The sequence below is a fragment of the Apiospora aurea genome (genome assembly GCF_038362705.1).
Source record: "Apiospora aurea strain CBS 24483 chromosome Unknown utg000004l_segment0_segment0, whole genome shotgun sequence".
In the NCBI taxonomy this organism is placed as follows: domain Eukaryota; kingdom Fungi; phylum Ascomycota; class Sordariomycetes; order Amphisphaeriales; family Apiosporaceae; genus Apiospora; species Apiospora aurea.
This window is the reverse complement of record NW_027117391.1, coordinates 1,059,693-1,080,671: the sequence shown is the minus strand read 5'-3', so window position 1 is coordinate 1,080,671 and position 20,979 is coordinate 1,059,693. Positions and strand designations below refer to the sequence as shown.

At 55.2% G+C, this 20,979-nt stretch overlaps 6 protein-coding genes across 6 annotated transcripts; 2 read left to right on the top strand and 4 right to left on the bottom strand.

Moving 5' to 3' along the window:
- Positions 1-1,581: 1,581 nt before the first annotated feature.
- On the bottom strand, positions 1,582-2,495 carry PG986_005154 (mas3 protein; the record flags this gene model as incomplete). Its single annotated transcript, XM_066841376.1, has 3 exons — positions 1,582-1,748; positions 1,833-2,324; positions 2,387-2,495. 3 exons carry the CDS (start codon positions 2,493-2,495, stop codon positions 1,582-1,584), a joined length of 768 nt encoding a protein of 255 aa, XP_066701238.1.
- Positions 2,496-5,175: 2,680 nt separating this feature from the next.
- Positions 5,176-6,905, top strand: PG986_005153 (uncharacterized protein; the record flags this gene model as incomplete). Its single annotated transcript, XM_066841375.1, has 2 exons — positions 5,176-6,004; positions 6,064-6,905. The coding sequence occupies 2 exons, from the start codon at positions 5,176-5,178 to the stop codon at positions 6,903-6,905; spliced, it is 1,671 nt and encodes a 556-aa protein (XP_066701237.1).
- Positions 6,906-7,461: 556 nt separating this feature from the next.
- On the top strand, positions 7,462-9,522 carry PG986_005152 (uncharacterized protein; the record flags this gene model as incomplete). The annotated part of the gene is made up of 6 exons (XM_066841374.1): positions 7,462-7,543; positions 7,601-7,665; positions 7,742-7,913; positions 7,983-8,413; positions 8,472-8,960; positions 9,124-9,522. The coding sequence occupies 6 exons, from the start codon at positions 7,462-7,464 to the stop codon at positions 9,520-9,522; spliced, it is 1,638 nt and encodes a 545-aa protein (XP_066701236.1).
- Positions 9,523-9,563: 41 nt separating this feature from the next.
- Positions 9,564-13,184, bottom strand: PG986_005151 (SacI homology domain-containing protein; the record flags this gene model as incomplete). Its single annotated transcript, XM_066841373.1, has 1 exon — positions 9,564-13,184. One exon carries the CDS (start codon positions 13,182-13,184, stop codon positions 9,564-9,566), a length of 3,621 nt encoding a protein of 1,206 aa, XP_066701235.1.
- Positions 13,185-14,279: 1,095 nt separating this feature from the next.
- On the bottom strand, positions 14,280-15,577 carry PG986_005150 (uncharacterized protein; the record flags this gene model as incomplete). The annotated part of the gene is made up of 2 exons (XM_066841372.1): positions 14,280-15,256; positions 15,313-15,577. 2 exons carry the CDS (start codon positions 15,575-15,577, stop codon positions 14,280-14,282), a joined length of 1,242 nt encoding a protein of 413 aa, XP_066701234.1.
- Positions 15,578-19,806: 4,229 nt separating this feature from the next.
- On the bottom strand, positions 19,807-20,586 carry PG986_005149 (uncharacterized protein; the record flags this gene model as incomplete). Its single annotated transcript, XM_066841371.1, has 3 exons — positions 19,807-20,271; positions 20,355-20,383; positions 20,442-20,586. The coding sequence occupies 3 exons, from the start codon at positions 20,584-20,586 to the stop codon at positions 19,807-19,809; spliced, it is 639 nt and encodes a 212-aa protein (XP_066701233.1).
- Between the last annotated feature and the right edge of the window lie 393 nt (positions 20,587-20,979).

Below are 20,979 nucleotides of genomic sequence, written 5' to 3'. Positions count from 1 at the left end.
CTCTGGTCTGCCCACTGTAGAAGTTCCTTGAATGATAGATTAGAGTTGGAACGTGGCTTCTTGCGTGGCCATCGCGACATGGAAATACCACCGCTCGCGCTCTACTACCATGATGGCCATGCCATGAGACAAAGGCTCGGTGGCTTGCGTTGCATTTCGTTTCCACGTTGTTGTTGATGCCCCCGCCTTTGCCCCGGACCAGATCTGCGTGCCGGAGGGGGCTTGACTACTAGCAAGCTCAATTGCTAAGTACCTGTAGACTTGGCCCCCAGGTTTACGCATTCACTTCCCTTGCCCAGACGAACCATGTCATAGCTCCCCCAGCAGCAGTAGCTGTTGCTGTACAGCCTGCACTACATATCAGACAGACTGCCAGCCTCTACTGGTATACTTGTAAAGCATGCACCCCGAGCATGAACCGGCCATTCACGAGGAGGTATGCCAAGAGAGGTAGCCCGGCCGCCTGACGAGCAAACGCGTCGGTGGCTGAGGCCTTCTACCTGAGTGATAGGCAGACCGGACCAGAAGGGCCGGCCGGTCAATCGGGATTGGCAGACATGGACATTTTCTTACCTTTCTTATCTTTCCGCTGTCCGCCATTTTCTTTCGCTTCGGTGCGATGATGCACTTCTCCTAACTGGTTTGACGTCATGGGCAACCCCCTCCGCAGCCCAGATCAGATTAGCTCATGTTAGACGATATCTACAGGCCCTGGTCCGGCTGTGACCTACCGTGGCTCGCTACTGTGGGTGTGACGAATGGGGAGCTTGCGGCTATGCACGCGTAGATGAAGCGGCGAAAATGGATGGGCAGGGGGGGCGGGGGAGGGGCTGAGAACGAAGACGGATACGGAACATTAACGTTCGCGGGGGTCACGTCGACGACGTCGGGCTCCGAAGTCTGGAGGAAGTTGACTCTTGGTCCTGGTGATGCCATCAACAGAGAGAACCAAGCATTGCTCATCACCCATCTGCCTGCCTTCAAAGCTGCCTCTAGCAGCCAGCGGAAATCCGACTGCGCCTCCTTCGTCTGTCGTCAGATTTAACGTGAAGGTGCTCACCCTAGTGGTAGTGAATGAACACGCTTAGAGATGGGCTGTCGGAGCCTGCTGTCCAGCCTAGCCAGGTGGCGGATCTCGTGATAGCGCAACATGATGGAATATCGACCCCACTTCCCCGCAATGTTTGGCCTAGACCCCAGAAATGGTTCACTTACTATCCCTGTGTTATTCGACAACAGGCCGGGATATCGATGCAACTAGATCTCTGGAAGGCTGCAGTCGAATGGAGGAGTTGCGATGTTGTTTTCAGAGCATGGAATCAAATAAGTATTGGTAAAAGGATTGTATCATGTTCTTGACCCAAGAGCCCGGTAACGATAACCATCGAGGTCGCCCGTCACTGGGAAAGGATCGAAGAACCTTTGGAGGTATCTACAAAAAAAAGGAGGTATAAAACAAAATTAGGAGTTCAAAATCGCATATGTACGGATCATCCATCCCTGCCTAGCACACTATCATCATCATCATCCAGAAATGTGCAGGGTATCATCATCTTCTTCACTGTCGTGGTGTTTGGTCGCTTACTCCTCCTCATCCTCGTCCTCGTCCTCCTCGTCGTACATACCGGCGAGATCCTCGGGCGAGAAGGTCTTGGCGCGCTTCTGCATCGCCTTGAGCTCCTGGATGTCGCGCTTGATGGCCTGGGCCAGGGCGCGGCGGGCGGCGGCGGGGGTGGAGGAACCGGCCACTGGCGAGAAGTAGTGTTAGTAAGTATGCGTCGATATTGGCAGGTATGCATGACTACGAGAGTGGTGAGGAGCTGTCGACTTACTCTGGACGGGAACGACACCACCGAAGGGCCCAGCCCGCGCCGCGTTCTGGCAGCGAACCAGGCAGACATTGTTCTGCCCCGCGACGGTGCCGGTGCAAGACGCATCGGCCGGGATGGCGGCCTTGAGGGGGAAGTCGGTCTTGGCGCCGTCGCGGTTGCGCGAGTTCTCCCCCGGCGGGCTCTGGGTGACCTGGATGTCGGTCCACTTGGCCGCGGTGCCGTCCGAGTTCATCATGCAGGTGTAGGGGCCGCCGCCGTCGGCGTTGACCTGGTGCAGCGTCATCTCGAGCTCGCCGCCCGCGGTGACCTGGGGCAGCTGCGTGCCCGTCTCGGCCATGATGGCCTTGGTGCCCGCCTCGAGGTCGTTGTCGCCCCCGCCCACCGTCTCGCCGACGGTGGCCTTGTTGTCGCCCTTGAAGCGGGTCGAGTCCTGCTGGAAGGGGTTGCGGCGGGTGCCGTCGCGGGGGGTGTCGGTCTGGACGCCGAGGGCCACTGGAGAGAAGGGTGAGTATGTGATCGAGGTGCTGGTTCCTTGGAAGTGGGCAACTACTTACTGCCAGAGCCACCGGCATTACCGACGGCCTTGATGATGGCACCGTGACCAGCCACAAGCTGGGCGGTGGTCATGAGCCCGAGGGCGACAATAGCCTTGAACGAAGACATGTTGATATTGAATGTGTGGATGATGTTGATAAAGAAGAAGCGGGATGGAAGTCGCTAACAGAAAGACCTGACCGGCAGGAGAAGAAGTAGAAAGAGGGAAAGGGAGAAGGTGAAGAGGAAAGAAGAAGCGGAAAGAGGCTGGATGGATGAATGAAGCTGCTGATGATCTGATGATGATGATGGGAGGAGAAACACAAATACTGCCGGACCAGACGCCCTTCTTATAAAAATCATCGACCAGATGAGGTCTCGCGTGGTGATACCCTCCGGCATGTAAGTTCCGGTTTTTGAGAGGCCGCTCACGGTCCTCGTCAGGTCTACGGCATGACAAGGAGTCCTAGACGTTCCCCAGAATGGCTACGACAGGCAGGCCTCCCAGCATCTCTTACACTCTAGCTTCCACAAGGCATCGATGAGGGAGGCCAGGAGGCGAATGGGAAACATAGCTTCACTGCTCACGCACACAGGAGTAGTCGAGGGACATCGGACGACGGTGAGAATGGTCCAGAGGAACAGCCGCCCTGCATCGGAAGACTTTCTAGCCAGCCCGCTTCATGGGATGGCGCATGTCCGAGCATCACCTACTTGCTCGTAGTTGAGAGGAACCCTGGCATCGTAGGCGGGCCAGAACACTGCGGGAATGGAGAGGATGGAGATAGCATATCACCCATTCCGGCCGAACAACCGGCCATTGCAGTGATTGCGGGGGATATACTATGAGGCTCAGCAGTAATAACATTGAATACCACTCATAGGGTAGTAGCCAGGATGCCCGTTGGCACCTGTTGGTTAGCCAATCGCATTCGAGGCAGTGGACTGTTGAAGTACCAAGCTTTCCCGCAATCGCCCGTTAGAAGGAGGCAGCTAGCTTGTCGATCTCAACGGAGCCGAACTGAGCTTGGCCATGTCAGTCCGTATTTGGTGGATACGCCACAACAACCCCATAGCATGCACAGGCAGGAGGTCCCTGCTGCAGGGGGAGAGAGGGCGTGTCGCGGAAGAGAGTGTCACCGTCGATAGCCTGATCCGAGCGTGGACGCCACAGGATGTCACCACGGTTTTGCGTGATCGGCCCAGGCACCGGGGTGGCAGTGATCAGCCCAGGTCAAGAGTTGCTTAAGCTTAACCTAAAGGGAGCTGGTTAAGGTTCGGGGATGTTTCCCGCCGGCTTCTGGTTGCGATTGGTCAAACAGGATAAAACCGGGCTTGTGGGGGTTGAAACCGAACACCCCTACATAGAAGAAGGCATTAGCTTAGGTGACGCTGCACGCCACGCACTGCCACCTGAACCGACGACAGGTTCGCACGTTCATCACGTTTAGCTAATATTCACCAAAGAAGCCAATGAGAATCGAGGATGTGCAGCCGGGAAGTCTTGACGTTCACCTGGATGGCCATCTTGGCAGGTTTCATGGCCATGATTGCCGACAGTCTTCCGGACCGTGGGCTGCAATGGTTGATGCTACTGCTCGTGAGGTCGAGAGGGCTAAGGCTAGGAGCCACAAGGAGCAACTAAGCAAGACCTGATGTGACTGACGACAGGGAGCCTTGCAAATCGAAACTGCAGCTGCGGAATGCAAGCCGGAACGATAAGTTTTGTCGAACATGTTTTCTCGTGCTACCCTTTCCGACAGGGGCACCGCTGTGGTAATCATGAAACCGACATGGTACAGCAAACAGGAACGGGAACCGGTAACTCCAATCGACTTCTTCCTTGCGCTAGGTTAGCTGGCAGTTAGGTTGATGGCTCGAATTCTGGCAGCCTTCAATGCCGTTTTGACAACCTGAAGAAGACCCGGATCTATGTAAGCCATCGAAACGTTGCACAGCCCGCTGGGTGGACCAGGCATGTCAAGTCTTGGATGGTGGAAGCACAGATGCGGTTGGCTTCTTGAGCACTGTCCAAAACAATCAACCAGCCCCCAGCTTGTAAGAACAGGGACCGCGGTACAGAGTGAGCATTTGTCATTCTCTGCTTGCTCCATGATGCAATAGAAAGAAGAGACCGGCCGAGATGGCCTTGTGATGAACGCAAAACAATTCAAGCAGCGTACTTAGGCTGAAGACAGACCATCATCATTCGAGACGGTCATGATGGACAGACACCTACTTGAAGGTTGTTTGGATGTGATGGGCTGCTTCTTCCAACGGCCCTACCTTACAACCTTAGTGACCACAAGCTTATTTCAAAGGTGGGAGACGAGCTCAGGTGGGGGCGGGGCAGTTTTTTTCCTGCTACAGTAGACAGTACCAAGCTTGGTTGCTGGCAGTTGGCAATGACTTCACTCCAGCTCCGACCAGCTTGCGCCAGCTGCTTTCGGTGTTTGGGACTGGCCAAGCCTGCGATAGAAGCCGCATCGGCTCAACCATAGAACAAAGACGTGCAGCTGAACTGCGTCCGTATCGCAAGACGACGTAGATAATTCTCACTCGAGAAGCCCATTCCTGGTTGCTACATTGTCAATCCAACCAAGTCCTGCTTCGATTTTTCTCAAGCGTGAAAGCTTGGTTCTGGATCTCGCATCCAACACGATTTGCATGACTCCAATGATCTGAGTCATCTGAGAAAAAGCCAATGAGGCATCCCCTATTGCGATACATTTTCACCCACCCGCTCTTTCGGTTCGTTTCTGGATCACGCTACTCTGACTTTATCTCTCATCCCATCATCAAGGCCCTCATGTCCAAGCGAAAGTCGGACGCTTCGGAAAAGGAACACTTCGCTAGCCGCCCGCCACAAATACGGAAGATGGCACAACCCACGGCTACCACCATCATCCAACTGACGCCCCAAGAAGAGAGGCTGAAGTCGCTTCTGCTCGAAGTAGCCCGTCATGTCAACGAGACGCAGGAGGGCCGAGACCCCGTCATCCTGCGCTGGGCGGGAGGCTGGGTCCGCGACAAGCTGCTGGGCATCCAGTCCCACGACATCGACACCGCCATCAACGTCATGACCGGCGCGCACTTCAGCGCCGAGATCGTGGCGCTGTGCAAGATCCCCGAGATGGTGGAAAAGCACAACGTGACGGAGACGGACATCGGCAACCTGCACAAGATTGCGGCGAACCCGGAGAAGTCCAAGCACCTGGAGACTACTACCATCAAGCTCTTCGACTTCGACGTGGATTTCGTCAACCTGCGCAAGGAGACTTATAGCGAGGACAGCCGGAATCCCCAGGTGGAGTTTGGCACTGCCGAAGAGGACGCGCTCCGCCGGGACGCGACGGTGAATGCGCTCTTCTACAACCTCAACACGGGCAAAGTCGAGGATTTCACGGGTGGCCTGGCCGATATGGACAACAAACTGATCAAGACCCCCCTCGATCCCTTCCAGACCTTTATGGACGATCCCCTTCGAGTGCTGCGTCTGGTCAGATTTGCCAGCCGGCTTCAGTTCACTATTGATCCTAATGCCGAGAAGGTGATGGGCGACAGCAAGGTGATGCAGGCTCTGCGTCTCAAAATCAGCCGCGAAAGGGTGGGTGTGGAAGTAGAGAAGATGCTGAAAGGTAAGCACCCCGTTAGCTTTGATCATGTTGCAGACTTTGATTCTAACTCGTTTCGGCAGGCGATCACCCCAGAGACGCGCTGGAGCGCATCAACACCCTTGGGCTTTATCATACCGTTTTCACTGACCCGGGCAAGGCTGATGCACCGAAACCTGACATCTCCAACTGGCGAACAGTATACGAGTGTCTTGACCGACTGAGGGAAGCCCGGACACCAGGCTCTATCTACGATGTGCTCGTCCACACGAAGGAGGCGGCCTACTTTAGCTGGGTGATGGCCGCCGTAGTGCCTTGGTCTCCTTTCGTCAATAGCTCCCAAAAGCCGGGCAAGCAGCCCCCTCCTTACGCTACGCTCGCCGCGAGGGAGGGAATCAAGGCGCCCAACAAGGTATGCGATGTCATCACGGGTGCCGAGAGGCACCGACCCGACATCATGGCCTTGAAGAACGCCGTCTGCGCGAAGGAGCCATACATCAACGAGCGAGACCGGTTCGGCATGGCCATCCGGCACTGGGAGGCTCGCGGCGGCCAGTGGCGACTGCAGGTGCTCTCGGCGTTCTTGGTAGAAGCCTGGCAGGTTCTTGACGTGACAACGAAGGACACGGATAAGGAGCGGGACTTCCTAAAGGGATGGCAGCTATTCCTGGACCACCTGCAGGAGATTGATGTGATGGAGGCGCCGATGCTCAAGCGCCTCATTGACGGGAGACAGCTGGCGAAGGAGTTGGGCATAAAGCCGGGCCCGTGGATGACACGGGCTCTTGAGGTCTGTGTGGCGTGGCAGCTGCGGAACCCGGAGGCGACGGACCCGGTGGGTGCTGTTGAGGAGGTCCGGAGTAAGGCGAAGGATCTCGAGATTGAGCTTCCGGTTCCGGAGAAGATTCGCTTATCTGGAGATTAATAGGGCGGAAAAGGCACTTACACGATACCCATAGACTATGATTGGCGAGAAAATGCACTTTGCTTTCCGGCTGCACATGTTTTCATCTGAGGGTCGGTAATCTCAGGGTGGCTTGTTGAAGGCGAGGGGGACTTAGACGCGTCATGGTCTTACCGAACCAAATGGGCTAGGGAGAAAGAAAACAAGACACTGAGGACAAGAACAAATATAAACCGATATACCTAGAATTCTATAGGTTGTAGTGTTATAAGGCGTGAATGCTTTTCCTGAAAATCGTTGACTTGGGAAGTTTTACTCATGGCAATTCCTTGGGTGTTCAATGTTCAATGCTATGCCCCACATGGAAATGTCGTACCTCACAGTAACTCGCCGCGGGCAGTTGGCCTCCACATTCTCTCAGCACACTTCAAAGCAACACACTGAAAGCAAGGAGCAGATCAGATTTGGTATTTACCATCTATCTCCATCCTCAAAATCGCCTCACTGCTCCTCTCCGCAACTGTAGAGAAGTGCCCGTTTCGCGTTTGCGTCGCTCCAATTTGGCAACCCAGAAACGATGGACGCGATTTTGGAGGCAGTCGAGCAGTGCGATGCGACGGGATCATCCCCATCTCGCACTGGCCCGGAGCTTGTCGAGCGTGAGTATGATCCCTTGGCTTACGTTCATGAGAGGTGCTAACATTTACTGTTTCTAGACGTACCCTCTGGCTTGAAAGCGCAAGACATTGCAGCAGGTTTGGACAAATTGTCGTCCGTGTCGGTCAGTGAGAATCAATGAACTGCCTTTGATGCTGTAAGGAGACGTACAAATGACCGTTTGCTGACCTCCGTCACAGGATACCGTCAAGTCTCTCCGTGCCATTCAGGCCTGTCTTGACAGCAAGCAGGATGTTTCTCGAGAGGAGACTGAAGACATATCTTCACCGCTGTCGGAGATAAGTGACTATGTTGGCCGCATCATTCTCCCGGTGGTGCCGATGCCAAAGGACGACGACAATGAAGAAGAGGGTATGTATGCGCGCTCAACATGAGCCCCCCCCCGCCCCATTTTGCATATAACACTGACTTTCCCACCAGATCCAGCTTCTGCAGCCCAAGACCAGTTCCTACTTAAAGGAGAACTCGGCCTGAACATCCTTGACACCCTCACCACTCGCCACCCTTTCACCCTAAGCCCCTCAGCCCTGCTCTCCGTGGTAGCCTATACCAACCCCCAAGATCCCTGGACCAGCGATACCTCGGCAGATATAGCCCGAAATCTGCTGCAGTCGCAATTCCCCCGAGACCCTCCCGCAGGGAAGAAGCTAAGCAAGGGCGACTTCATCACCGACACACTCCTAACCCAGCACCTGCGCCCGCTCTTCTCCAAGTCCCGTCCCTCCACCGTCACCGCCTCCGGCCGCAAAGCCGCCTTCGTCGAGGAACAGCCATCGACGGTTCTAGAAGACAAGTCCGCCAAGGCGTGGAAGTATAGTCATGTCTACGCCGTGACCGTCTTCGAATGGGCTGTGACCGCCGCAGCTACCACCACTACCAGCAAACAAATCGCCGCTTCTAGTGATGCAGCGACAGTACCGCTACTGTCAAGGTCCTGGCACATGTTCACCCCCCGTCCTCCTAACGCTCCTCGACGAATCCGAGACCCCGCTAAAGGGCCGCGCCCTGAACATCTTCGGCGGCTTCTGGTCAGGCTGCCCGCCGGGCCTCATGGACCAAGTCGGCCTCGCCTCCGTCTTCGAGGACGCCGTCTTCCCGGCCGTCCATTTCCTCCCCAACATCACGCCCGAGGCCGAGTCCCGTCTTATCCTCAACGCGGCGTACCCGGCCTTATTCCAGCTCGCGGGCCTAACGAAGGCGGCTGTAGACCAGGATCATGACACGGCAACGGCGGCGTTGACTCCGGCGCAGAGAAAGCTGCTAGACCGCATCATCCGCGAGGGTATCTTGACCGGCTACTTCCACGCCAAGGACCATATACAACTCACATCGGTATTCTGTGACAAGTTGAGTTACGCTGTAAACGGGATGGGTATATTGAGCGTGAAATATCTGAAGGTGCGCCTCTCTCTCTTGCTTCCCATCCTCTATATTTTTCCTTCCTTCCTTCCTTCCTTCCTCCTCTCAAACGCCAACAAACAATGATAACTGCAAGGCGTAAAACAAAAAGCATCTAAAGACACACGCATGCTGACAAGAAACGCTTCGTGCACACATACAGGACATCCTCCCCATGATATCCGAAATCATGACCAACCCCTTTGGGACCAAGCACACCCAATCTCTACTGGCCACCATCCAGCTCTTGCAAGCCATTTTGCGCTGCTGCTGGCCGCGTATATCTGGTCACCAGAACGAGGTCATCCGGATCCTCACGGTCTGCTGGCTGGCCATCGCCGACGAAGATGCATGGACATCGGACAGCTCTACGCCGACTAAAGAGGACCTCGAGGCGCAACTGGCAAAAGCAGCCGCCATGCTGTCCTCGATCATCCGGAACAACACGGGCGGCCAAGACCAACCAGACATGAAGCTCGACGATCTCGTGTCGCCCCTCGTCAAAAAGGAGCCTCTACTCGCGCCCTTATTCGCGCGCCACGATATATCCCCAGTAAACTAAGTATGTAGGTATATGTACTCCATAATCAATCAACCAACCAATCAGTCAACATACTGCTGGTGAGACTGCGCCTTGAGTCCCATGCCGCTCTCGCTCGGCAGCGGCTGCTGCTTGAACAAGCTCTTGCCGCGCAACCACTTCCGATAAGCCTTGTACCGCTTCTTGGGCAGATCCTCCTCCGTGACCGTGAGCGGGTTATCCCCGACGCGCAGCAGATCCCAGTACGCCGCCAGATCTTGCTCCTTTCTCGACAAGGAGTCCGGCACATGCGCAGCAGCAGCACCAGTACTCCCATCCATAGCGAATGCCGAAGCATCATGCGACGACGCTGCCGTATTGCTGTTCGCCCACGACGCCGCCAGCCCATCGACCTGCCAGCTCCCATTAAGATACTCGCGGTACTCGGACGCATCGACATCGGCAGGCGCCTCATTGGAACTCACGACCAAGGGAAGCGACTGCGCATGCGATATATACCGGGCATAATCGTCCATATCCTGCGCGTTGACCGACGGATGCAGCGACTCGTGCACCACCTTCGCGAATATGAGCTGGGCCTGGGCCGACTTCTCGGCGGGCGTCTGCTTACGAGCCGCGTCCAGAGTGCGGCCGACGCCCACGCCGCCGTTGGTGGTGCTGCTGTAGTAGTTGTTGCTGGCGCGACTGTTGTTATTGCTGCTGTAGTAGTTCCTCTGCCGGGGTTCTTTCATGATACTATGAGGCACGGCCGTGGCGGGCACCTTGTTGTTGTCGGCCACCACGTTGGGCTGCAACCAGCGCTGAATAGATATGCCCTTACTGTTGCCCATTCTTTCGCTCATGACTGATTCCGTCTCGTCCATGTCCTCATCCCCACCGCGACGACGTAAGCGCTCTTGTGGATCTACAATCGTCACCTCCTTCTTAGCCGTGGACGAATTCTTTTTCTTATGCTGACTTAGCTGCTGATTGTTCGTATTGCTGTTTTGGTGGTACTGTTGATCATTGTGATGCTGCTGCTGCTGCTGCTGCTGCTTCTGCCGCGGACTCGAATGAGGATCTGGAACTCCGCCACCGCCGCTGGTATTGCCGCCCCGTTCTCCTCCTTCGATGCGGACTCGGAAGGGACTGAGATCGTAGCGCCCTTCTTGGGTAGACTTGAAGGGAATGTATTTGATGGTACTGTTCATCTTGTAGGGGAACATCTTAAGGAAGGATGACAACGTAGACGGCCGGTAGTACTCGAGCCAGTAGTCATCAAAGAAGGAGGCAGGTTGCTTCCTCATCATCGCCATCTTCTTCTTGTTCTTCTTGCCATTAGTAGCCTCGTCGCTATTATCAGCTGACGACACCAGCAACGGCGGCGGCACGTAGGGCGCGAGGCTTTTGCGCTCGAGGAAGCGCGGGGTGAACCAGCGGATGTAGTCGTGGTGGACGTGGTTGGACCAGGCGCGCGGATCGGAGTGATGGAGGTAGTAGTCGGTCGCGAGGTCCCAGAGCATGGGCTGGCCGAGGGCGAACTTATAGTTGCCCAAGAACAAGTTGTAGGCCTCCTGACGTTGGCTGTCCATGAAGGAGTTGTTATAGTACCGCTTGAAACTCTCGATCATGTCGCGGCTGTGCGAGGTCCATTGGTTGATCTTGCGGTACGTTTCCATGGTGTTGACGAGCTGGGAACCTCCATACTGGACCGCGATGGTGTCGCCGTGATCGTGGTACATGTGCGTGAACAGGTTAACGGCATCGGTGTCATAATCGATGCTTGTGTCGGCCAGTATTCCCAGGGCATGTAGCTGATGTCCGAGTGCCCGTTTTCCGATCACAAACTGCGCAGCGTTGGTCCGGTCGAGACAGTCGATGCAATTGGTGCGCGCGACGCCGTTCTGTACGTGCGTAGGTGAGATATCGCCATCGCCGTTCTGGAAGAAGCCGGTTGTCGTCACCACGTTCTCGGCAATGCTTTCTAGCGTGCCAATGACGTCTTGATCGCGGCTCTTGGCGGCCCGGCTCATGTCCCACGCCTTGTATATGATCTTGTGGTCGTTGGGCAGGAATTGGTTCAGGTAATTGACGCAGTTGGTATACTCGTCCAAGAGCTTGCTTTCGCGCGGTGTGCGCTCGCGGGCCTTGACGAGGTTGAGGACGTAAATCGGGGACCCGTAGCGATCGAAGAGGTTGTTAAAGTGCTGCGCGGCTGCAGTGTAGAAAGGGTCGACGAGATTGAGCTCGATGGGCGGCTTGGGCGTCACGCCGATGTTGTCTTGCGTCCAATAAAGCGGGATACTGCCTCGATGCTGCACGTAGGATGTGAATTGGGGCGATGCGAACAGCTTGGGGCCCGGCGAGTGGAAAGACGTGGTAAGAGATTCGGACACTATTTGTTCGGTCTCGACGTCGTTGGCTACGTAGCCCAGGTCATTGGCTCCGCGCTTGAGGAAGCGAGCGCCCGCGAAATACCGAGAACGCCGCGCAATAATGGTGATGTAGGCACTGCGGCCGTATATGGACAAGGCAGCTTGATCTATATATCCATGAATAATAGGCCGGCACCAATCGAAGGCCTGCGGTATTGCCTCTTCGGCGGGCTGCAATAAGTGGCTATTCCATACGAACATGGAGTTGAAGTCGTCATTGACAGTTCCCGGCAGGCCATTGGCCAGCGCAGTTCGCTCGCGACTGATATTGTGCTGCAATGTTCGCGTGATGTCGTAGGAGTAGCTGTAATAGAAGGATCTCGTGAGGTCGAGGTTGTTGAGGATACCCAAGAAGCGAGGTTCTTCTGTGTTGCGCACATCAGGTCGGAACTTGGCCGGCGTCAAGGGAATAAGCTCGGTGCCGTCGACTTGGTATACGTAGTGGCCGCCAATCATGGCGACGGTGCTCTTCTTGGTGATCAGCAGCATGTAGTAGGGGCCCGTGAACTTGATGAAGCCCAGCAGGCCCCAGGTAGTACATCGCTGCTTGATACCTCCAGTGCCCTTGTTGCCATCGTCAATGGTGTCGAGCAGGGCGTTCATCTCCTTCTGGCTGTAGATGATCTTGTCATCGGTGATGGTGAGCTCCGAGTCGGGCTCGTGGGTGTTGCGGTCGACCTTGAGGATGCGGTAGCGCTTCTCGGTGACGTCGCCGCCGACAATGTAGTAGCGGCTCGCCGTCTCGTAGAGGGTGAACTTGTGCATCCTATAGAAGAGGCGCGTCATGGAGCGGCCGTCGTACTCGTCGGCGGGGGCGTCTTCTTGTCGCGAGGCGGCGGGGTCGTCGGGGCTGCGCGTGCGCACGAAGGGTTCGGCCACGGCTGGCTCCTCGTCCGTGTCGTCTTGTGCCGCATTGCCGGTGTTTCGCTTCGGGGGAGCAGTCTGCGACAGCGTCTCTTGACTCGCGTTGTTCTGCAGCAAGGGGAATACCGGCTCTGGGGCTAGTACGGGCGGCAGCTGGGAAGGCTCGGTCGGGGTCGCTACTGCGGCGGCGGCTGCTGCTGCGTCGCTGTTGCTGTTGCTGTTGCTGTTGCTGTCGGCACGAGTGATGCCGTTATTGGCGGAGGGATCGATAATATTGCTGCTCGTCAGCAGGCTGCCGCCGTTGTTGCTGGGTTTTGCCGAGGGCGCAGGCGCGGGCTGGGTGGGAGTCTGGGCGGCACTGGTGCTCGCGGCCATCAGGCCCTCGGCTTCGAGCACATCCCCCATGTCTAGCAGTAATTTTCTTTTCCGTCTCGCCTAGAGTATGCACACCATGCGGGCAGTAATCTCCTTCCTGTCTAGTTTCCGCGGCCGATCCTTCACCGCCCCCGCCTGCGCGAGAGGTTGGAGTAGGCAAAGGTCCAGGCGGCCGGCATGTGTTACCCTGCCGAGCGTTCTGCAGTCATCACTCCGAAAGGGCGGAGTTTCTGGACGAAGATCAGAGGAGTCGACCACGAGAAGGAGGCGCTTGGCGGCTCATCGGCGCATCAGTAATTGCAACAAGAGACAGAGTGGGTGTGGACGTGTATTGCGGCTAATGTGGTGTATCCCTCAGATGCTGGGATTCGGGAAGCATGACGCACGATTGATTGTGGACAGAGGATCACTGGTTCGTCAAGTGTCACAGGCGCTGGAATGGACGAAATGGTGGTGGGGCACGGCGGCCAACTGCCTTTCGAGTTGGCGGGGCTAAAAGCTGCCATGCAGCTATCATCGCGATGGCCATCGAGCGTGCTGAAACACGCCGAAATGCTTACTTGATGCTTCAGCCTGCCAGTTGACCCGTATATATACTCCAGTAGCTGTTTCCAATTGACCGCCCTCTACCACAGTCATTTTCAGACCACACACGTTTGGACATACGCCTTTTTGAAGCTCAAGCCTAGTCCTGAGAGCACCTAGATACTGCTACGGTTATTGCTTGTTTTAGGAGATAGACGTAGAGAACTGAGAATCTCACCATTCACCTCAGGCACATAGAAAAGAAGGCAGCGATGCATGTATTCATGTTATTCATGTTTCTGAGTAAGTCTATCATAAGTGGCTGTTTCTAGTTGATTCCATGGTCTCTTGACCAGTAGGAGTAAAACGAAAGCTAGAATAAAAATTGCAATAACGCCATAACCATGGTATGTATCTTGGTTGGATGCTGCTGGCACTCCATAAAAATTCTATCATTTTTGTTGGTTGAACGGCAAAATTCGAGGCACACCAACACCTTGTGCCAGCACCTTCCGTTCTATTGCAAATAAATTTCGAGAGAGGAAAAAAAATCTGCAAACTTTTTTATCGGGTTTTCTTATACCGAACACTTCCCGGGCATCACCCGAACTCGATCGGAGGCATGGGGTGATTGCTGTTCTTGCCCTCGACGGAGGTGCCGCTCAGCTTCGAGGCGACCCAGCGCATCAGCCTCTCCCAGACGGCCAGGAAGCTCTGGAACATCTTCCTGATGACTCCCCAGAGCCACTTGAAGACGGCATCCCACGGCACGAAGTAGGCGGCCGCGGCAGCGCCGACGCCCAGCATGGTGGCCGGGCCGGCCGCGAGGGTGATGGCCTGCGGGAGACCCGCAGCGCCGATGCTCAGGGCCGCGGCGCCGAAGTGGTACTCGACGAACATGCCGCCGGCGGTGGCGCGCATCGACTGCGCGTTCTTGGCGCCCGTCAGGATGCCGATGATGTGGCCGATGGGCTTCTCCCACTTCTCCCACCACGGCCGCTCGGGCCGCATCGCCATCTGCGTGCCCCGCTCGTCGTAGCACAGGTGGTCCTCATCCGGCGTGTGGTGCAGGCTGTTGAACAGCTCGTACACCTCGTTCTTGTCCGAGTTGGACAGCGACAGCGTGTACGAGTCGCCCCAGCCGCCGCCCGCTGGGAACAGCTTCGGCCGGCTCACGGTCTGGTCGGCCGGCTGCGCGACCTGGACCTCGCGGTTCCCGGGGCCGCCGTTGTTGTAGGCCGGGTCGTTGAGCACGTCGCTCTCGATCCGGATGCCGACGCCGCGGCCGAGGTAGACGGCGTGGCTCTGGTGCTGCTTGGCCTGCCACTGGTCCAGGCGCGTCTTGGCGTACGTGGAGGAACCCGCGATCAGGAGGGTTCCCGCGGGCGGGCCCAGGCTGCTGTCCTCGTGCCGGAAGATGCTCAGGCTGTTCATCTTGGCGCTGACTTTGAACTCGAGCGTGTCGAGATCTTGCCCCACAAGAAGCGTGAGATGGCGGGGCGCACTCTTCTCAGATTGCACCAGCTCAATAGTGGACTGGAGCGATCGTGGGCTCGTAATCTTGACAGTCGTTTTGCCTAATGACGGCTTGTTAGCAAAGCTGATATGCCAGGAACATGGTCATGCAACTCACCCTTCCAGAATTTCAATTTGGAGCCCTGAAGCTTGCGCTCGAGTTCGGGGACCGCAGAGGAGTTCACCACGGCGATGATGGCGCGCGCCTTGTCGGTCCGGTCCTCCTTGATGATGCGCTTCAGGCTGCTGATCTCCATGCGCTGTTGCGACCGGGAGTCCGACGACGACACCTCAGAGAGGGCAGCGCCGCCTTTGCTCGAGACCTCCACAGTGGCTGATCGCTTCTTGCTGCGACCTTCTTTGGATGGTACTTTGGGCGCCATGGTGTCGGTGGGGGTGGTGGTATTGCCACAAGCCTCTATCGACAGCTAAGTGATCTAGGCCTGCAGCGTGGTGCGTAGTGTTTCGTTTCGGTAAAGAGTGTGTTGAGAGATGGGACTGAGGAAACGAAAAGAAACAATGGCATCTCACGGCGGGCGGAAAACCATGGCCGTTTTCATAGTTTGCCGTGCCTTGCTTGCTTGGGAGCTTGGGAGCTTAGACCCGGTGTGCTATGCTATCGTGCCATGCTATTGTCCGGGGGCGGCGCTGGCCCAAGTTGACTCAAGTCAAATCAATTTCGCTCCGAGGAAGCGGTCTGCAGCTGGTGGATCGCGTGTGTGGTGCGCTCTGATACGCTGCCCGCGCGCTCGGGGCTGAACTGACCAATTCGCGGCCAGCAAGCCAGGCCTGCCGGTGGAGGTTATCGCCCGTCCTATTGCTCCACGTAAACACCGCTCCTCCCCACCGACACTTATGCACTCGCCCTATCGCGCCCCAGCGACCAAGCGAATCCATGCAGCTCTTCCTAGCTTTCCTAGCTTTTCCCAGCTTTTCCCCTGAAGAACCCAGGAGAACCGCTGGCAAACACCCCCGGGGGTAGCGTCGCTCTGGCCGACGAATCAGACGACATCGAAGCTTGGTCGAAGGCCTCCCCTTGTTCTGCCGTCATCCCTGTAATACCGCCGAGCCGCACTGCCGCCGGGTCTTGTGATGAGGGCACTAGCCACCTCCCTCCCAAAAACCTTCTTCAACCCCCGCTTGAGCCACACTGTGGCGCATGACGACATCGGCTTGCTGAGCATTACCCCTCCAGTCACGATGAGTCTTCACCTCTTCCCCGGCCCTGCCCCGTTTCCTGTCTCCACGGAAAACCAAGATGAGGTGTCACAGTCACGAGTGGGAGCATGTGTGAAGTGTCAATTCGGCTTAGATTCCTGTTTCATCTTATGCCCGGTGGATGTATGCCAAGACTCCTCATCCTGATTCGACTTACCCCTCACCCAATTTGGTTCCTTCCTCTGCCCAAAGCTGGAGGAGGGGCAGTGCCATTCCCTACGAGCATGTGGTCAACATGCACAGATACCCTCTCATTGGCTTGTGACAATGCTACTACTGGATCTTGCTTCCACGATAAGGGGACGTCATATCCGCAGCTGAACGGAGTCCCTACTAGCTAAAGGCCAATGGCCGCTGCAATGCTCTGCACGATCGTGCGATGCTCCTGCCGAGCAGTCTCGTGGCATTCGTCCAAGCATTTATGGCGTCACCCAGTTCCCATACTATACCCAGCAGCGGCCGAGGCTGTGCCGTCTGGCATCTCTGACAGGTGCGCGAGGCCCTCGAAACCGGCTCACCGGCGGAGGTTGGGCTGCCTCTTTGTTGATCTTCCGCAGAGGCAGCCAACACGTTTTGTGCGTTTCGAGCGGCACCCTCCCAGATTTATACCATTGGCCCGAGTGTCTGGGTATAGTAGTGGGCAGACACATGGCTAATTGGTCGTCCAGAGAGTACATATGTAAGCCTGCGACAACGCGACTAGCCGACTTTGGTATCACCTGACTTTGACAGGTTTCAAGGCCTTCAGCTTGGAGACGAGAGAGGGACAAGAAGATTGAAGAGGGATGCGGGCAGTAGAAATGGCCATGAACGACAGAGAAGTGACTCTGAACCACTGTGGACCCCATTAGGTGTATGCATGCCCAATATGGAGCATCCAGACATACGGGTATCGCCGCGCGATCACCCTCCCGTGCCTCCCAGCCTTGTCCATACATACGCTGAAGAAGGTTGGGTCCGGAAAGAAAGGGTATCTGGGTGATGTTCGCGGCCACACCAATGATCTGCTCGTGGTTCTTGTTCCTCGAGATCGCGGTGTCGTCGCCGGCGATAGCGTCTCACAGCCCCAGCCACATCAGCGCCGACAAGGCAATAGCTAGGCTTGTTCCCCCCCCCTTTCTCAGTCCTACCAAATGGACTAGGGCACCTTATGATGAAGTCCCTCTGACCCTGGCATACGTATATTAGCCCACTATCGTGAGGGGCTGTCCTAACTCAGTAAGTAGTGGAGCAAGAGATCCATAGGCTGACTACAGATTCAGATATCTTAACTGTTGTTTCATTTAACTACCGGCTCAACAACCATGGTAATCCAGCTCTCTTGCTCCCCTGAAGATAGCGGTTGTGGCACGCACCTGGATGTGTCTTCGTGCATACGTATATATGCTGGGCGCTCTGTTCACATGTTCACATGTCCATCGCGGAGTAATGACCTGGTGGCGGTCGGTGCACGGTGGCCAGTTCACAATACCCCATACGGAGAGTATCGGTAATTACCATGATTATGCATTGCCTTTTCGTGTCCACTCTGTTACCAGGGATAACCACTGTTGTTGATGTTGTCTAAGTTGTTTACCATATTCCTTCATCCCTCGTGATGCCGTACGTAGTCGAATCGCTCCATGGCAGCTCCCTTCTTCCTTGTCTCCCCAGCTTCAAGAGCAATGTATCCAATGGCACTGCCCGGTTTTCCTATTCCCAGCTCCGTGTACTACTAAGGAGGCTGACATCCCTCATCTGCAAGAAGATACTCTACTTTTCAGGGAAGGGCCTCTGAGGCCATGATAGGAATGCCCTAGTCAATCGTCCAGATGGTATTTCATCTCCCCGTGCTCTATCTGGTCAACTTGGTCTCGTATGTATGTAGTTCTGGCAGTTCTGCCAGAGGATTAAGCAGGACCAACAGGAACAAGACGCCCGCAGCAGCCACGAGGATCTCTAGATTCCGTGTGCCTTGGTAGAAAGACGCAGGCCCTATCCCAGCCCACTCTCATCTAGTCCTTCTTGAATAATAATATATATATATATATAAAGAACGTGTTGTAGAAGGAAAATAGCCTTGGGCAACATGCTAGTACCATTGAAATCCAGCAATTCGTTATCCTCGACTGTCTATTGGCCACGAAGTAGCACTATGCTTCCTATGCGCACTTCTATCCAGTATGTAGCGCCGATGCATATCCCGTTGAGGCAAACGATCCCAGAAAGGTTGCCATCTCCCCAATCCCAATCCCAATGGTGTCTCTTCAATACCAACCGAAATCAGAGAGAAGAGACGCCTGACCAGCAGGCTACTCCCCAAACCTCTGGCCCTCATACGTATTAATAGATGGACGCAGGCACGAGCTCCCAGTCCACCGCCGACCAGTCGATGTGAAAGAGGTATGGGAAATAGCTAAACCTCGTCATCATTAGCTTGACGGGGCCAGTGCTGTTAACGTCAATGAGTTCAACATTTTCTAGCTCTCCCAAGAGTCGGTCCATAAACTCCTTTCTTCTCTTCGTTGCTGTTGAGATGAACTGTCAATCGGATGGTTACCATAGCCATGCCTTGTCTTTTAGTGTCCAGTCTATTATTACCAGAGGTAGCCGATGCTGTAGACACTACCTGGTTTACCTGCTATGTCCCCCGCTTCCTCGAGCGTCTTCCCGAGGATACGTCCGGCTCCGAACGCTTGGTATTCAAGATCATATCCCAATTCCCATTTTCCCATGTCCATATCATCAATAGCAACGCCTGACGGAGGACGAAGATCCTTCGTCTCGAAGGAGATATTCCATTGTCAAAGTGTCGCACGCAAAAGTGGAACTCCACTAAAGCGTACGACAGTTATGAGCCCTTGGTAGCGCTTGCGCAAGATGTCCGAGTGGTAGTTCGTACGTCTCACGCGCGCACCGTCCCACACTTCAAAGTGGATGCTTAAAGAGAAGGTCGCGGTTCGAGTCCGCCTCGTGTCGAGTCGAGCGACGCGTGTGAGATAAAGCAAATTCTGGGTCGTCCTTCGTTCAGATCCCACCAAGACTGCCGGGCCTTGGTCGAATCTGGGGGGGTGTGTCGCATTGAGTACATATGCCACTATTGCCGTACGCTTTAGTGGAGTTCCACTTTTGCGTGCGACACAAAGCGACACCACAATTGGACCGGGAGATCTCTAGACCTCATGGGTATTCGTAGAAAGACGAAGGCACCAAATCCCAGTCCACTGTGGTTAAGTCCTTTTGAAAAAGGAACGGGTTATATGAGAAGATGGTCTTGATCAACGTGGACATACTGGCGTTGTTCAGATCGAGCAACTCGACGGTATGGAGTTCGTCCAGGAGCTTTACCATAAACTCCCTTCTTTCTACCGTTGTTCTGTCAGCAGGATGGAAGACCCAAGAGGTGCAGCTTCTACTAACCATATTTCTCGGTAGATGGTGTGTTTTCTCCCAGTGTTGGCTGTGGAAGCTTGTGGGTTGAGATTCGGTTGATATGGCTTCTAATCACTTCTCGCACGAGAGGATTGGTCACCTTGGCGAAAATTCCGTGCTCCAGGGCGTAGATTGCCGCCACAACCGAGTCGCGGTCTGCTCGAAGTCCTTGCTCGTGGGTCTCATGGCCAGGGTCGGGTACCCCCTGGTAGAACCAGTCGGTATGGGCTTCTCTTGCGGCAAGGACGATGGAAAGGAACACGAGTCCATCATGTTTGTTTTTCGCGTCGTCGGAATCGCAAAGCGCGTCCCACTTCAGGCGCCCCCATTCCGCTTCCACATCCTTGTAGAAGTTATGCGATATGTCATGTTGAATACTGTGTTTCTCAAAGAAGCTGTCTCGGCAGCAATTCGTAGGATTCTGGCATGGGACTGACTCGATGGCGGCCTGTAGGCTTTGTTGTTAGTGCTACTTTACCTGATGGGATGGGGTGGTGGGTGGAAATCCGTGATGTTGTTACAAGTACGAACCTTGCATAGTGCCATCATGACATTTGGAGCTGAGATGGAAGGAGTGATCAAATAATAGCGATGATTTTTCCTTCTAGATAGACGTACTGCAAGAGCAGATGCGTGCAAAGTTGGTAGTAGCAAGAGTGATGATACTCCGAGGATGCTCAACCTTCCTGGAGCACTGTTGTGGGGAGCATGCAAGAGTCAAGCCCCGGACTGTAAGAAAATTGGCGACAAGGACCAGAGGCATGCTCTGCTGTAAGTAGGTGTGATGGGGAAGCTCACAGTTCTGCCACTGTCGACGACAGTGGTTTTGGCCCCTGACATAACGCCACGAAGTCCCTAAACAACGAGGAGCTCTATTATTTCCATGGGCTTCAAAACATATAAATAAGATCTGAAAAAAGAATATCAAAGGACGGAAATAAATCTCTAGACATGAGCCATCTCTAGTTGCCGTGTCCAGGCGGCTGGTTGATTTATGATGTCTAGCTCCCGATGTGGTGCGTGGCATAGAGGAACACCCCCTTTGTTGCCCCGAACGTCCCGGTACTTGGTTCTAGGTGAATCGCTGACAAGCTTTGGCTGACGGACGTACCTATAGATCGATGTAGTGGATTGCGGTGGAATTGGCAGCGAACGG